Source organism: Ctenopharyngodon idella, chromosome 21, assembly GCF_019924925.1.
Source record: "Ctenopharyngodon idella isolate HZGC_01 chromosome 21, HZGC01, whole genome shotgun sequence".
NCBI classification, from domain to species: domain Eukaryota; kingdom Metazoa; phylum Chordata; class Actinopteri; order Cypriniformes; family Xenocyprididae; genus Ctenopharyngodon; species Ctenopharyngodon idella.
In genome coordinates this window covers 28,042,421-28,059,258 of record NC_067240.1, presented here as the reverse complement: position 1 = coordinate 28,059,258, position 16,838 = coordinate 28,042,421, and the positions used below count along the sequence as shown (strand labels likewise).

General features: G+C 38.2%; 1 protein-coding gene across 1 annotated transcript in view; it reads right to left on the bottom strand.

The window, feature by feature from the left end:
* jakmip2 (janus kinase and microtubule interacting protein 2) overlaps positions 1–16,838 on the bottom strand; it is a 38,878-nt gene continuing 22,040 nt past the window's right edge. Inside the window, exons 13-22 of the mRNA XM_051876962.1 lie at positions 12,502–12,600; positions 12,096–12,194; positions 11,956–12,009; positions 11,771–11,836; positions 9,934–10,002; positions 9,482–9,559; positions 8,235–8,438; positions 6,113–6,178; positions 5,833–5,906; positions 1–3,907 (exon numbers count right to left, since the gene is read on the bottom strand). Coding sequence (XP_051732922.1) covers positions 5,856–5,906; positions 6,113–6,178; positions 8,235–8,438; positions 9,482–9,559; positions 9,934–10,002; positions 11,771–11,836; positions 11,956–12,009; positions 12,096–12,194; positions 12,502–12,600 — 786 coding nt within the window. The 3' untranslated portion in view covers positions 1–3,907; positions 5,833–5,855. The remainder of the gene's footprint in view (positions 3,908–5,832; positions 5,907–6,112; positions 6,179–8,234; positions 8,439–9,481; positions 9,560–9,933; positions 10,003–11,770; positions 11,837–11,955; positions 12,010–12,095; positions 12,195–12,501; positions 12,601–16,838) is intronic.

The window sequence follows — 16,838 nt, the reverse complement described above, 5'->3', positions numbered from 1 at the left end:
TGAGGAGGTATTTAGACTTTAATGAAATGAAGCCAAACCTAGTATACAGAATGCCCCAAAAACATATTTACAAGCCAGAGACAGAGCCAATTAAAGGGAGTTAGAAAGATCATTCAGTACAAACCAGTTAGTGAAAGTCCTGCTGGTACGCTACAGCTGTCCATTTGAAAGAGTAGAAAAGAACTAGACTCGGGGAAGAGATGATTAAATACAGGGACAATCGAGGAAGGCGGAAACATTTTCAGCCGCATCTGCAGCCGTCACCACAATACACATCGCAATTTATAGTCATGAATAAATTCTAAACTGCAAAGTGACTCTACTGCTCAAGCTGCAGAAGGAGAAATGTATTCACATCAGGAGGATATAGAGACACATGTACATATCAACAAACATATATATTACACTGCAGTCAGAAAGAGGTACTGCTGATCATCATAGACATGGAATATTATTGGACAACAGGCCTCATTCATCAACCACAAGCAGAATGAGTTTCTGTGCAAATCATTCATAAAAGCATTTTTATGTATACTGCCATTATGTGACAATTTACACAGGAACGGTTTAATTTGCAAAAACAGCTACAGAACTACAGAATAATTTTACTTGCGTAAATTTTCGCACGGTGCAATATTTTACGATTTTTTGTTTTGTTTTTTGTAATGTGGTACAATTTACTTACATTCACATGGTGCGAAAATTTATAGAAGTTTTTAGTTTAAAAAAACAAGTCTTAAAACTGTCAAATGGTACAATAATTTACACAATGAAAGTTTAAACTCGGCATGAAATGAAAAATCTGTTTTCTAAATGCATGTGAAATATTTGATTGTGAAGGATTAATCCTGTACTGTACAAGGTTCAATTAAAAACATTTTTTTTGAACTCGTAATTTTTTATTCAAATGTCATAGTTGGATCTTTGGATCTCTGGTTATGTACGCAGGACTTCTCCAAACATTTAGTCCACTTAAACCATGGTACAATCCATTGCAAGCTCATTCATCACACATCCTAAAATCCTAAAATTCCCTGCCCTACATTTTTGCAATGATTTTCTATAATTCGGGTCACAATACATCACGATATGGAAGAAAACATCGATTTCAGCACATTTCATCTAAACTTTCATAAACTGTTGCATGTTACTATTTAATTTATGAATGGTTACTTGTGTAAACTTGCATGGTGCGACAATTTACATTAAAAAACTGTCACATTTTGCAACAACTTACGAAAAAAATAGCTTTGTTCAGTAAACCTTTACATATGAATGTTTTTAAGAATCATTTACATAAAAATGTTGCTTGTGATGGAGGAATGAGGCCCAATACGAGGAATTATTTAAAAAAGAAATATATTAAAAATCAGGCTGCTCAGTATTAGTTTTTCAACTTAAAGGGTTAGTTCACCCAAAAATGAAAATTGTGTCATCATTTACTCACCCTCATGTTGTTCTAAACCTGTATGAGTTTATTTCTTCTGTTGAACACAAAAGAAGATATTTTAAAGACAGTTGATGGCACCCATTGACTTCCATAGTTTTTTTTCCCCTACTATAATAAAAATAATAATAATAATGCATATTTTATTTAACGGTGCCTTTCATAACACCCAAGGTCACCTTACAAGCAAACAAACAATATTATAAAAAAATAATTAAAAATACTGTAGATAAATGTGACCCTGGACCACAAAACCAGTCATAAGTCACACGGGTATATTTGTAGCAATAGCCAACAATACATTGTATGGGTCAAAATTATCGATTTTTCTTTTATGCTAAAAATCATTAGGATATTAATTCAACATCGTTTTTTTCATGAAGATATTTTGTAAATTTCCTACCGTAAATATGTCAAAAATGTATTTTTGTGAGTGGACAGGCATTGCTAAGGACTTCATTTGGACAACTTTAAAGGTGATCTTCTCAATATTTTTTTGCACACTCAGACTCCAGATTTTCAAATAGTTGTATCTCAGCCATATATTGTCCTATCCTAACAAACCATAAATCAGTGGAAAGCTTATTTAGTCAAAAATTGACTTATGACTGGTTTTGTGGTCCAGGGTCACAAATAGATGAATAACAATAAACAAATCCCATTAGCGTCACAGAATACAACAACTTAACAGCACACACTCATCATAAATACAGTAGATTACAGTACAGGCTAATAAAAGCAGGTCATAAAAAAGGGTAGGTCTTAAGACGGGATTTGAAAGTATGCAGACTGTCACTATTACGAATATCGAGAAGGAGAGAGTTCCATAGGCGAGGAGCTGCATAGCTAAAAGTTTTAGCTCCCATTGTAGTAAAGCGTATTCGTGGTGACACAAGAGAGAGTGAAGATCTTCGAGTGCGTGGAGGGGTATAAATATAAAGAAGATCAGTGAGGAGCGAGATTGTGAAGTGCCTTGAATGCGAGAAGCAGAATATCAATCCGATACTTCACTGAAAGCCAGTGTAATCGATAAAGAGTTGGTGAAATGTGCACAGTAGAAGGAGTTCTAGTAGTTTATAGAGAAGTTTTGAAGGAAGACCAGTAAGAAGAGCATTACAATAATCGATATGTGAAGTAACCAGTGCATGGATAAGAATTGCAGTGTTGTTCATTGTGAGGGAAGGACGGAGGCGATTAATATTACGCAGGTGAAAGTATGCAGTACGCGTAATATTATTAATATGAGCTTCAAAGGAAAGTGTGCTATCCAGAGTAACACCCAGACTCTTAACCTGCAGGGAAGGACCAATTGTGTGTTGATCAATATCCACAGATTTGGTCAGAGTAGATCTTGTGCCTACAAGTAGGACCTCGGTTTTATCGCTATTGAGTTTTAAAAAGTTAGCTGAAAGCCAGTCTTTAATTTCAGCTAAAAAGTTGGACAAAAAAGTGGAGGAAAAGAGCCAGAGGGTTTGGAAGACAGGTAGAGCTGGGTGTCACTGGTGTAGCAGTGAAAGTGAATACCATATTTCCTGAAAATGTGACCAAGAGGGAGTGAGTAGATAATGAATAGAAGCAGGCCCAAAACAGAACCCTGAGGGACACCAGTAGTAACTGTAGATGATCTCGATCGAAAGTTGATATGATATAAACCAGGACAGGGGTGTGTCAATGGGTGCCTTCAACTGTCTGGTTACCAACATTCTTTAAAATGTCTTCTTTTGTGTTCAACAGAAGAAAGAAACTCATACAGGTTTGGAACAACTTGAGGGTGAGTAAATGATGACAGAATTTTCATTTTTGGGTGAACTATCCCTTTAACAGCAGGTTGGTTGCAGTAGTCTACTCAACTTTCTAGGGGTAAACAAAAACTGCTAGTGTGGACGGTCTCGCTTTCTCTCTCAATCTGTCTCTTTGTCGTTTCTGTGTTCAGGCAGTGAGGAAGACACCTCTCCTAAGGGATCCTGACAACAGAGATGCGACAGTCACCTCACTAACAGGCCCTGAGTCAGCACCCAAAACTCCTGCGAGAGGATGTGTGTCTGCAAAGGCGTCCATTTCGCTTTCAATTTCCCAAAGTATGTGGGAGGAGAGACAGAGAGACAGAGTGAGAAAGAAAGTGGTTTGTGTGTTCTGGTTGGTAGTAGTCGCAGTAGATGCAGTAAAGACGTGGTCATGGCGGGTCCCTGCATGGCAGAGATAATCCATAATCCTCTAGTTGGGTTGATGATTATGTTTTCGTCACACTTGTATTGATCTGTAAGTGTGATTTCAAACATTCTGTCCTGGTACTCCACAGAGGTTTAATCAAATCCAGTGCAGATGATCCCAATAAAATCCACCATCAACTTTGTATTTCCCACTTCCACACAAGCAAAACAAAACAGCCAGTAATACACCTTGAGTCGTTACAACCGGACGACTGCAGTTGCATGCGACAGCTCCGGGTTGCTTCAAATCCTGTGTACACACAAAGACAAAAACTGAGATCAGTTAAAGGATTAGTTCACTTCAGAATTCAAGTTTCCTCATAATTTACTCACCCTCATGTCATTCAAGATGTTTATGTCTTTCTTTCTTCAGTCGAAAAGAAATTAAAGTTTTTGAGGAAAACAGGATTTTTCTCCATATAGTGGACTTCACTGGGGTTCAACGGATTGAAGGTCCAAATGTCAGTTTCAGTGCAGCTTCAAAGAGCTCTACATGATCCCAGACGAGGAATAAGAGTCTTATCTAGAGAAAACATCGGCCATTTTCTAAAAAAATTAAAAATTATATACTTTTTAACCACAAATGCTCGTCTTGCACTGCTCTGTGATGCTCCACGCATTACGTAATCACGTTGGAAAGGTCACGCGTCACGTATGAGGAAGTACTGCGGTAGGGCGAAAAACTCCATCTCATTTTCTCCTCCAACTTCAAAATCGTCCAACATCGTTGTTTTACCTTTTTTTGTAAAGGCCGTTTGACTTAGTCTTTGCACGTTCGCTTTGTAGACACTACATCAGTACTTCTGACTACATCACGCGTGGCCTTTCCAACATGATTACGTCATGCGTGGCGCAGAGCAGTGCAAGACGAGCATTTGTGGTTAAAAAGTATATACATTTTTATTTATTTTTAGAAAATGACCAATGGTTTAGATAAGACCCTTATTCCTCGTCTGGGATCATGTAGAGCTCTTTGAAGCTGCACTGAAACTGACATTTGGACCTTCAACCCGTTGAACCCCAGTGAAGTCCACTATATGGAGAAAAATCCTGGCATGTTTTCCTCAAAAAACATTATTTCTTTTCGACTGAAGAAAGAAAGGCATGAACATCTTGGATGACATGGGGGTGAGTAAATTATCAGGAAATTTTAATTCTGAAGTGAACTAATCCTTTAAACATATATCAAGTTGCCACGCTGGAACCATTAAAATCCTACAATTAGGATAATGAACAATATTACTTGGTTCAAGTTGTAAATTCTAAAGATATTATGAAAAAATAAATTTAACATGTTTGTTTCAGTCATTTTATAAATGTAAATTATAAATTGTTTAAAAAATGTATTGAAAAATGTAGTCAAGTAGTGTGATACAAGATTGAAGAAGGCATTATTTGCTTTGTGGTCATGTAACTCACCTATTATTACTCCGATGTTATATTTAATTGTGTTTTATAATTTCAAATAAACCCAAATAGGATCCAACAGGATAACAGGGAAATCATTTAAAGGAAGTATAGATACTGAATTACTTATGTGCAAGTAACTGCTGGAGAGACGGCAAATAAGTAAACTGATAAAACTGCAATAGTTCTCTTTCAATATACACTCAATAAATGTTATGATTCATGTAATGCTACTAATGTACTCAGCAGTATCATCTAGTGACTCATAGGGGTGTAACGGTACACAGAAGTCATGGTTTGGCACGTATCTTGGTTCTGGGGTCACGGTTCGGTATGACTTCAGTACAGTAGGAAAAATGGTCACATTTTAGTTTTAGGGTCCAATTCTCACTATTAACTATTAACTTCTGCCTCAATAAAGCCCTAATTACTGTGGATTAAGGTTGTTAAGTTTAGGGAGAATTACAGGATGTAGATTACAGTCATGCAGAATAAGGCATTAATATGTGCTTTATAAGTACTATTAAACAACCAATATCCTAGTCAATAATATTCATGCTAATAAGCAACTAGTTTGCATTACCGCATGCGCCCCCTTCTGGATTGGAGTGTTGATCGCCTTTGACTGACTGTATTCGTCGTCTGACTGTATGCACCGAACCGTGACGTCTGTACGGTTCGGGATGAATACATGTACCGTTCGTCAAAAAAACTTCTTGGCACGAGAACAGAATGAATACAAGGAAGCCAAAAGGATTCTACACTCACCTCTGCAGGAGATGTCACAGACATCAAGGCCAAAGAATAAAGGCAAGAGAGAAGAATAAAAAGAGAAATAAAAACTGAAAGAAAGAAAGAAAGAAGGGAAGAAAGAAAGAAAGAAAGAAAGAGAGTGTTAATTAAGGTTACAGCCAGGATGGGAAAAAGAGCAACATCAATATTAGAACAAACAATAGGAGACACAATCATTCTGACAGAACATCTTCAGTAAATCACCTGGCCGACAGCTAGTAACAACAGCGACTGAGATGTTATAAATCTGTCTTACCTTCTCCTCTAGATCTTTAATCTGTCTCCTCTGAATGTCAGTCTTATCTTCCAGGTCTCTGATCCTCTGTATGGAGAGAAACACTATCACAGACACTGCATGAGGCCACTGTGGGCCAATTTCAAACATCCTCTGCAGTGCGATTATGTTCAATATGTTATTGTTTGCTAAGTAATTTCACTGCAAACAGGTTAGAGAAAGCTGAGGTCAGTGATTACTGCGCTACAGTACAATTACCACAGTGCTCAATAACTTCATATATAAATACAGTGGCGTCCAAAAGTCTACTAGACCACTAGTTGAATGCACAACTGGAAAAAAAAATGCATGGGTTTTACAATAGTCTTAGTATTTGGTATTTCCTGATAATCTGCTGCCCTCTGCTGTATATAAGAGCTATTGCATCAGGTCACCATCCAGTATCCATCACACAGAACCAACACATTTAAAGTATGAGTGGTTAGTACAGGGTTCCTACTGATACTGTAAAATTATTTTCTAGGACTTTTCATGCACTACTTTCTTTGGTTTTCAAGCACTACAATCAGAGATCTCACTTAATGTATCAAACAATATCTTTATTATCTTTTAAATTATAAAAAAGGTAAACAAATAAATAGAAATATACTCATAAAACAAAATGGTACAAATAAAGTGCAGCACATGCAAAGTAAGCAATGACTGTGGAAACTTTAAGTATGGGATAAATACAAAGCTTATAATGGCTACTATTGTTCAATAAATAATATTTTATATTATAATGTTAGTGTACTTGGTATTAAGGATTGGTCTGATGGGGTTTTATCAACAACTTCAGTGGAGGTTACATAGTTACGCCAACAGGTGGCAGGCAAGGGACTGACTTTAAGAGTGAGTTAGTAGACCATTCATTAAAAAAAACACTGATTCATTCACTCTAAAAACAATGCTGGACAAACCCATCCACTGAGTTAAATTTTAACTCAGTATGGTTTGTCCATATTTTACCCAATTTTGGGTTGAAACAACCCAGCATTTTTTAGAGTGTTCTGAAATAAAACAAGGTTGTAAACAAGGAAATTATTTTATCTTTGAACAACTCTTGATAAGGCTCAACCGACAAGCGGCTCCGGGTGAAGCTGAATCTGACGCTTCACTTCAAAGAGATCAATCCACTGACCAGCGCTGTCAGTCATGGGAAATCCCCTTAACCATTGAAAGAATATTATGACAAAGATATCGCTTTAGTCATTTAAACTGAATATATAATTGATCTGAAGAATGAAAGCTGTATCATATACTCAGAAATAAATGAGTAATATAACACGCATAGCCATGCGAAATGGATCTATATATCAGATTGGGTGCAGCGTTACTTTTGTGTGAAAAACAGTACGTTTGTGTTTTATCAAAAAAATGTAACAACAATTTCATATTTATATATTGTCTTTTAATATTTCAAGCACTTTTTAAGTACCTTTTCATAAATATGTCTGTTTTCAAGGGTTTTCCAGGACTTAAAATTCAAAAAGTCAAATTCAAGTACTTTAGGCACTTTAAGCACCTTGCACGAGCATTTTAACTATCTTTTATAGTGTTTGCATTACAGTTACCAGATATGTTTCCAACTATTACTGACTATTATGTTAAGCATATAATGTCTACTGTGGCAGATTTAGGTTACTGAAAGTGGATTACTTCATGACTTTCATGTTGTCTGCACTCTTCTTCTTGAATTTGGTATAATTAATTAATTAATGGGTCATTGTACAAAACAGGTGTCATTTGTGTCCCACATATGAATAAGCTGATGATCAATACAATGATGATTGAGGGATGTGCAAATAAACATTCCTCAAAAGCCTGATGTATCACATTTGATACATACATTTAGCCATGCCAGAAAATGCCCTCAACCACATCACAGAGAAACTGGATCTCCTAGATTTTCCTCCCGTCCTTACATATAAACACATCAACAAATTTTAAGAAAAAAAAAAAACAACAACTTTATAATAATAGGATTCTGTGGCCTGTCTTCTTGAAAGTATGACACATACACATAAATGTATTAAATTATTTAATTAAAAATAGAATTTTAAAAATGAAACTGGTGTGAGTTGTTCTATTGTTTGAATAGTACCTGATGGGCTTGATGGAGCAGCTCCATCCTCTCCTGCAGCACTTGACAGTCATACTCTCGGCTCTTACGCAGCATCTGTCTGCGGAGTTTCTCCACGGCCGAGCGTAACTCATCCTTCTGCAGCTCGTCCAGAGGTTCTCCGTATTTGATCACTTTATCCTGCTGCAATGCGTTGTACAGGGTAGCCTCCAACTCCTGGATTTGCTGTTGCACACACACATAGTTACAGATTGAGACAGGTTCTCTTGCATATATACACACACAATATATATATATATATATATATATATATATATATATATATATATATATATATATATACACGCTTTATATTAGGTGTCTTTAACTACTATGTAATTACATCAACGAAAAAAATGTCTGGTACTTATTGTATTCATATCGTATTGCAAAACACTTTTGCTGCTATTGAGGAAGATACAGGTTTAGGGACAGGTTTGGTGGTGTGGGTAGGTTTAAAGAGTTAGTTCACACACACACAAAAAAAAGGCATCATTTACTTCCAAACCTGTAAGACTTTTGTTCATCTTCAGAACACAAATGAAGATATTCTAAATGAAATCTGAGAGATTTCTGTCCCTCCATTGACAGCTACGCAACTACCACTTTGACGTTCATAAAGAGATGGTAAAACTAATCCATATGAATCGAGCGGTTTAGTCCATATTTTCTGAAGAGACTCGATCACTTCATATGATGAACAGATTGAATTTAGGCTTTTATTCACGTATTACACATTGATAAGCGAACATAAACAGAAGCTCAACCAAACCTGCTTGACCTGCGAGGACAAACCTCATTGAACGGACCATATCATTTTTTGTATTTTTACTTTTTTGTTTAAAATCAAATAATGGTTGGAGATGGTTGGTTTGGTTCATGGTTTAGAGCACCAATGCAGAAAATGTATCACCAAAATGGTTTCTGGAACAAGGAACACATTAGAGGCTACTGTTGTAGAAATGAACTGGTCCATGTGAAGTTTGACAAGACTTTCGTGGCACTATAATGAAAATCCATTGGACTTCCAAATTAAAGATCATACAAAAACACTAAAAATGGTACATCATTAGCAGATGAAGATTTTACCACTGTCTTTACAACAGACCCAAAAAAGTATTACTACAGAATTACTACAACATATACCACTTTCTAAAACAGAACATCAGTAATTGTTTTGCTGAAGTTCATAAAAGGAAGAAACGGCTGAAAATGGAGCAATATTGTACCATATAAGCCTGGTCCAGCGCCTGCTTCCTGTAGTCCAGTTCCTCCTCCAGATATCCCTTTTGTTTGCAGAACATCTCCTGTAAGTCAACAGTCAGTGCTTTTATAAGCATCACTTTGATGCCTCTAGAAAGTATCAAAAGCTGAGCTGAGGTCAATTAATAAGAGAATAGAGAGTTTTCCCGAGTCACCAGAGAGTAAAAGGTCATTGACAACCTTTACTAGAGCAGTTTCAGTGCTGTGATGTAAGCGGAAACCAGATTGAAATATATCAAACTGATTGTTGAGAGCTAGAAATGAGGGAAGCTGAGTGATATTTAAGATTTTGTTGTTATTTAATGACTTTATTGGTTATTTTTGATGGCTTTACTATAATTCTAAAATGTGTCCAAACTTTTAACCGGTACTGTACGTAATACAAATAATGTGTAAAGATAAGACTTGTTGTTTGTACCATCTCGAGCTCCAGGTCCATCATCTTCTGATGCAGAGCTGCTTCTGTGCCTTCAATCTGCTGAATCCACTACATCACAACAGACAAAAACACACATTCTGTGATTTCTTCGTTGCAAATAATTACACTGGTCTACAATTTTTAGAAGCTTCAGAAATAAAATGTGCTATGTATTATGTATTTTGATGGGCTAATTTCAAATTTGACAATTAAAACTGACTGGCTACTTTTTACGTCTATGTATATCGTGTAGATCGTACCTGTCACCTGTCCTGTTTATGTAACACTTTAAGAATCAGCAAAAAGGGTTATATAAATGACATTTATTATGAAACAAAAAGCAAAAAACTATTATGAACACAGTTTAGTGCTGTTCAGCGTATGATTACTAGAGTTCATATAAAGCAATTTGTTCAGCAAAGTGATGTAAGCTTCATTATGATTTCATCCTAAATGACTTCTAGGAATATCATAATGCATTTCATATCATGTATGACACAATAGCTTCAGATTTCATCTTTCATTGTTTTGCCTAAAAAGCAAGTACTAAACCCAGTCATAGATTTATTCACTAATCCAATCAAAGATGTATTTTAGTCATCTCTGGTTTAAACTGAAATCCGTTCCCTTTATAACTCACTCATCCTCACCATTTCTAAGTCAAGATTCGTATATACTGACCAATAGCATATCTTCTCAGTGACCCAGAGTTAGTAACGTTTGACTACATTTATTTCAGAAGCATTTTGGCTGCTGACTTCCTTCGCTCCAAGAGACTATTTTGTAGGTATTGCTACATGTATATACCGAATTTCGTACTAGTACATGAAACGTAGAGGAAAGGGGCTCTTCGTTGAAATTTTATAGGTGGCGCTATCAAGCCATTTTGCCACACCTAATTCTGAAACCCATATCATGTAAATTTTCGCCAGTTCTGATGCGTGTGCAAAGTTTCATGAGTTTTCGAGCATGTTTAGGTCCTCAAAAATGTGATTAATTTTGAAGAAGAAGAAGTGGAATAATAATAAACAGAGCAATTCCAAGAGGCTCCAACAGTGTTTTAAGTTTTTCAGGAAGATGTACTAACATTGGTATTCTGAATTAAGTAATAGCCTACAACAAAAAAATGAACAATCAAATGTGAAAAACCACTGCATACTTTTTCTGTACACATTAAATATAGATTAATCCTTTTTAAAGCTACTTAAGTTATTCAGTCAAGATCAGCGAGTGATTTTCCTTTGTTTTTTGTTGTTTGATTATCATTAATGACAGACCGCAGCAGGTTTATTAGGCTGCTGTCACTTTAAGAGCTGCACGGATCCAATATACTGTTACACATGCGGTTTCTTTCTCAACTGTGTACGTTTACTTAAGATATAACGCACTGTGTTTATATGAACACTCCCAAAAAAGGCATTTTGACATTTTTGTGTACGCATTTAGGCGCGTATCTCAAGCCCATTTGCTTTTCCACGTTCGGCTCTGACTCGTCTCCGAAATGTCTCTTTTGTGGCTTAATGCGCTTTTAATAACACTGTTTAACATCAAGCACGTCCCACAGTTTATCAACAGTAGACTGCATTTTACAACACTCACTTATTTGGCTGATTTGGATGTTAAGTTTGGGGTTTTAGGGAGGAATGAAAGCGCACTGCTGTGAAGGTAAGGATGGTGCACTGGACGGTATGCGGTACAGCTGCGCTATAATCTTTTTACCTCGATTATCTTGTTTTCATAATAATTGGAAGCCAAAATTGAAATCGAAAATGACGCACAACCCTACTCTATAGTATACTTATATAACCTGAAACATGCTGTTGAGGCAACCACGTACCTTCTCAGCGAGAGACAGCACAGTGCTCGCTTGAATAATGGCCACCTGCTCCTCATTCCTCAAGTTCTGCATAAAACCATAAACACATACTGTGCATTTACACTACAACACCAACTTTACTTCTGCTAATAATCTAGCCCATGATAGTAAGAAAAATGTTGAATGGATTGTGTTCTGTGACGTACCCCATTATCCCCGAGGATATCCAACAGCTTGATGAGGTCTGGTATACACACGTCCTGTTGAGAGCAGATGACAGCAGAACTGGGTCATGTGTTCTTACTGTTATTGAAAGCAAAGCGCCAGTTTATGACTTCATATTTACCTTCACTCCCTCCTTTATACAGTAGATCTGTAGTGCACTCACTCCCTCGGAGAAAGGATGGATTTGAAGGTTAAACGGAGGCGATCTCCTCTCACGCTCCTGACAGATCACATCAAACACACGTTACACACTTACACCATTACCCCCAAACCCAACCCCATGAGTAAACTAGATATTTACAGAAGCCTCCAATAATAGGACAAAGTGCAGACTGACTGAACTGAGTTACTGACTGAGTTTCTTATGACCTCCTTGCTACAAATGCATTAAGAACAATTGAAGCAACAAAATTAAAATCTGAGTTACCAACAGACTTGTAGTTACAAGTATGAACTTTGTCACAATTTAAGTAAGGGCATATGAACTGCTGGTGCAACTGATTTGTGGACAGAGATAGAGCCCAAACCTCCAGCTCAAGTATGCGAAACTCCAGCAGTTCATTCTGATCTTTAGAGTCCTGTAGTTCCTGCTGCAGCTTTCCGTTTTCATTCTCCAACTTTTCAACCTGTCAAAGAAACATCAAAACACTGTCAAGTGACTAATGGAGTATATGAAAGACTTTCATTTTATCACGATAACCAGCTGGAGTGCCCTGGTTGTCCACCAGAGGGCACTCCCCTCTTGTTCATTGCCATTCCATCAAGGACTACGTTCCCCATAATCCATTGCCCAGCCTCATCTTCCATGATGGTTTTCAGCTGTGTCTCATTAGCTCACCTTATATAAGCCTGGTCAATTCAGTCATTCTTCGCTGAGTCTTGTATGTGTCACTACTGCATTTCTGAGAGTTATCACAGTTCTCTGTGTCTTGTCTTCTGCTTGTCTCCCTGGATTTCCCTGTTTGCCTGTGTCTTGGACGTTGTTTTATGTTTGGATTGTTTGCCCATGGTTTTGACCTTATGCTTGTTTTATGGATTATGATCATGGATTACACTCAATAAATCTATGCTTTGATATTCAACCTAGTCTCCTACGAACCCACCCATCCATCCATCCATCCATCCACCCAACCACCGATCCATCTATTCATCCACCCACCCAACCATCCATCCATCCATCCATCCATCCATCCATCCACCCAACCACCCATTCATCCATCCACCCATCCATCCATCCATCCACCCACCCATCCATCCACCCACCCAACCATCCATCCATCCACCCACCCACTGATCCATCATCCATCCATTCACCTACCCACCCAACCATCCATCCATCCATCCATCCATCCACCCAACCATCCATCCATCCATCCATCCATCCATCCATCCATCCATCCACCCACCCACTGATCCATCATCCATCCATTCATCCACCCACCCATCCATCCATCCACCCACCCAACCATTCACCTGTCAATCCATCCATCCACCCACCCATACATCCATCCACCCATCCATCCATCCATACATCCACCCACCCATCTATCCATCCATCCATCCATCCACCCATCCATCCATAGACCCACCCATCCATTCACCCACCCACCCATCCATCCATCCATCCATCCATCCATCCACCCAACCATCCATCCATCCATCCATCCATCCACCCACCCACTGATCCATCATCCATCCATCCACCCACCCATACATCCATCCACCCATCCACCCAACCACCTATCAATCCATCCATCCACCCACCCATACATCCATCCACCCATCCACCCACCCATCCATACATCCACCCACCCATCTATCCATCCATCCACCCATCCATCCATAGACCCACCCATCCATCCATTCACCCACCCATCCATCCATCCATCCATCCATAGACCCACCCATCCATCCATTCACCCACCAATCCATCCATCCAAATCCATCCATAGACCCACCCACCCATCCATCCATCCATCCACCCATCCATAGACCCACCCAAACCACCCATCCATCCATCTAACCACCGATCCATCCATAGACCCACCCATCAATCCATCCATCCATAGACCCACCCATCAATCCATCAATTCACCCACCAATCCATCCATCCAAATCCATCCATAGACCCACCCACCCATCTATCAATCTATCCATCCATCCACCCATAGACCCACCCATCCATCCATTCACCCACCCATCCATCCATAGACCCACCCATCCATCCATTCACCCACCAATCCATCCATCCAAATCCATCCATAGACCCACCCATCCATCCATAGACCCACCCACCCATCTATCAATCCATCCATCCATCCATCCATCCATCCATCCATCCACCCATCCATCCATAGACCCACCCATCCATCCATTCACCCACCCATCCATCCATCCATAGACCCACCCATCCATCCATTCACCCACCAATCCATCCATCCAAATCCATCCATAGACCCACCCATCCATCCATAGACCCACCCACCCATCTATCAATCCATCCATCCATCCATCCATCCATCCACCCATCCATCCATAGACCCACCCATCCATCCATTCACCCACCTATCCATCCATTCACCCATCCATCCATCCATCCATCCATCCATCCATAGACCCACCCATCCATCCATTCACCCACCAATCCATCCATCCAAATCCATCCATAGACCCACCCATCCATCCATCAGTTCACCCACCCATCCATCCAACCATCCAAATCCATCCATAGACCCACCCACCCATCCATACACCCATCCACCCACCCACCCACCGAACCATTCATCCATCATTATGGTCAGAATTATTGGCCCCCTTTGTAAATATGATTAAAAAGGCTGTGAAAATGAATCTGCATTGTTCATCCTTTTGATCTTTCATTCAAGAAAATCACCTTTCAACAAGTAAAACAAATGAAAGTGAGGGTATAGTCCCATTCATATTTACAATTTTTAGCACACCAGGGGGACTAGGAACGTGAAATTGTCCAGCCATGGTTCTAGTTTTACAGGAGTATAAACATGAGGAAACACAAAGGCCAAATTCCCTTAATCATTCAGCACAATCAGCAAAACCAAAGAATATAGTTCTGATGTGCAGCAAAAGATTGTTGAGCTTCACAAAATAGAAAGTGGCTGTAAGAAAATAGCTAAAGCATTGAATATCCCCATTTCCACCATCAGGACAATAATTAAGAAGATCCAATCAACTAAAGATGTTACAAATCTGCCTGGAAGAGGACATGTGTCTATGTTGTCTTAATGTGTAGCGAGGAGGAGAGTTTGAGTGGAAAAAGACTCTCTAAGGATCACAGCTGGAGAATTGCAGAGATTAGTTGAGTCTTGGGGTCAGACAGCATCAAAAAAAAAAAAAAAAAAAAATCAAGCAGCACCTACATCACCACATGCTGTTTTTGAGGGTTTCAAGAAAAATCCTCCTCGCTCATCCAAAAACAATCTCCAGCATATTCAGTTGTCAGACACGAATGGAACTTCAAACGGGACCGGCTTCTGTGGTCAGATGAAACAAAAAAAAAAAAGAGCTTTTTGGCAGCAAACCCACCAGATGGCTTTAGTGCAAACAGGGATAAAAAGTGTCCCATGTGTACGATTAAATATACTGCTGGATCTTTAATGTTTTGGGCCTGTTTTTCTGCTGGAGGTCCTGGACATCTTGTTCAGATACATGGTATCATGGATTCTATCTAATACCAACAGATAAAAAATCAAAACCTGACCGCTTCTGCTAGAAATCCAATAATGGGCCGTGGTTGGATCTTCCATCGGGACAATGATCCAAAACAAACATCAAAACCAACACAAAAATGTGTCAATGAGCACAAAATGAAGCTTCTGCCATGGCCATCCCAGTCCTGAACATTATAGAAAACTGAAGAGTGAATCAACATGGATCTGGAGAGATTCTGTATGGAGGAATGATCTCTGATCTCCAAACTCATCAGGCATTACAGGAGAAGACTCACAGCTGTTATCTTGGCAAAAGGAGGTTACAAAAAGATTGAATAAAAGGCTGCCATTAATCGTGGCCAACGTGAACTAGAGAAAAACATTTATTTCATAAAGATTTTCCCCCAGTTTTCAATTCTTTTACTTCAATGAAAGGTTAGATTTGTGGGGGTTTTTTTTAATAAAAGTTCAAAAGGATAAAAAATACAGATTTATTTTCACAGGCTTCTTTGTTAATATTTACCAAGTGTGCCATATGCTCACAAAGGCAGCGTTTATTTAAAAAGAAAAATACAATAAAAACAGTAAAATATTGAAATATTACTACAATGAAAAGAACTGTTGAATAGAAAGATCAAAAGAACAGAATTGACTTGAAATAGAAATATTTTTTACCATTATAAATGTCTTTACTGTCACCTTTGATCAATGTAATGCATTTTTGCTGATTAAAAGTAATTAAAAAAATCCTACTTCCTCCAAACAGCAGTGTACCCACAATAGTATTAAGCAGCAATTGTTTTAATACTGATAATAACAAGAAATGTTTCTTCAGCAGCAAATCATACTATTAGAATGATTTCTGAAGGATCATGTGACACTGAAGACTGGAGTAATGATGCTGAAAATTCAGCTTTGATCACAGGAATAAATTACAGTTTGTATTGTTCCCTGATGTTATTACACTGTATTTTTGATCGAATAAATGCAGCCTTGGTGAGCATAAAATACTTTTAAAATAATTTCAAATACTTTTAAATATTCCAAATACTCCTTTTAAATATCAAATCTTCCCAAACTTGTGAATTTGATACAATTCATAAGCATGATACAAATATTTTAACATACGTTATTACATTGTACTTACAAGTACCTGAATGTAACTAGATTTATAATTA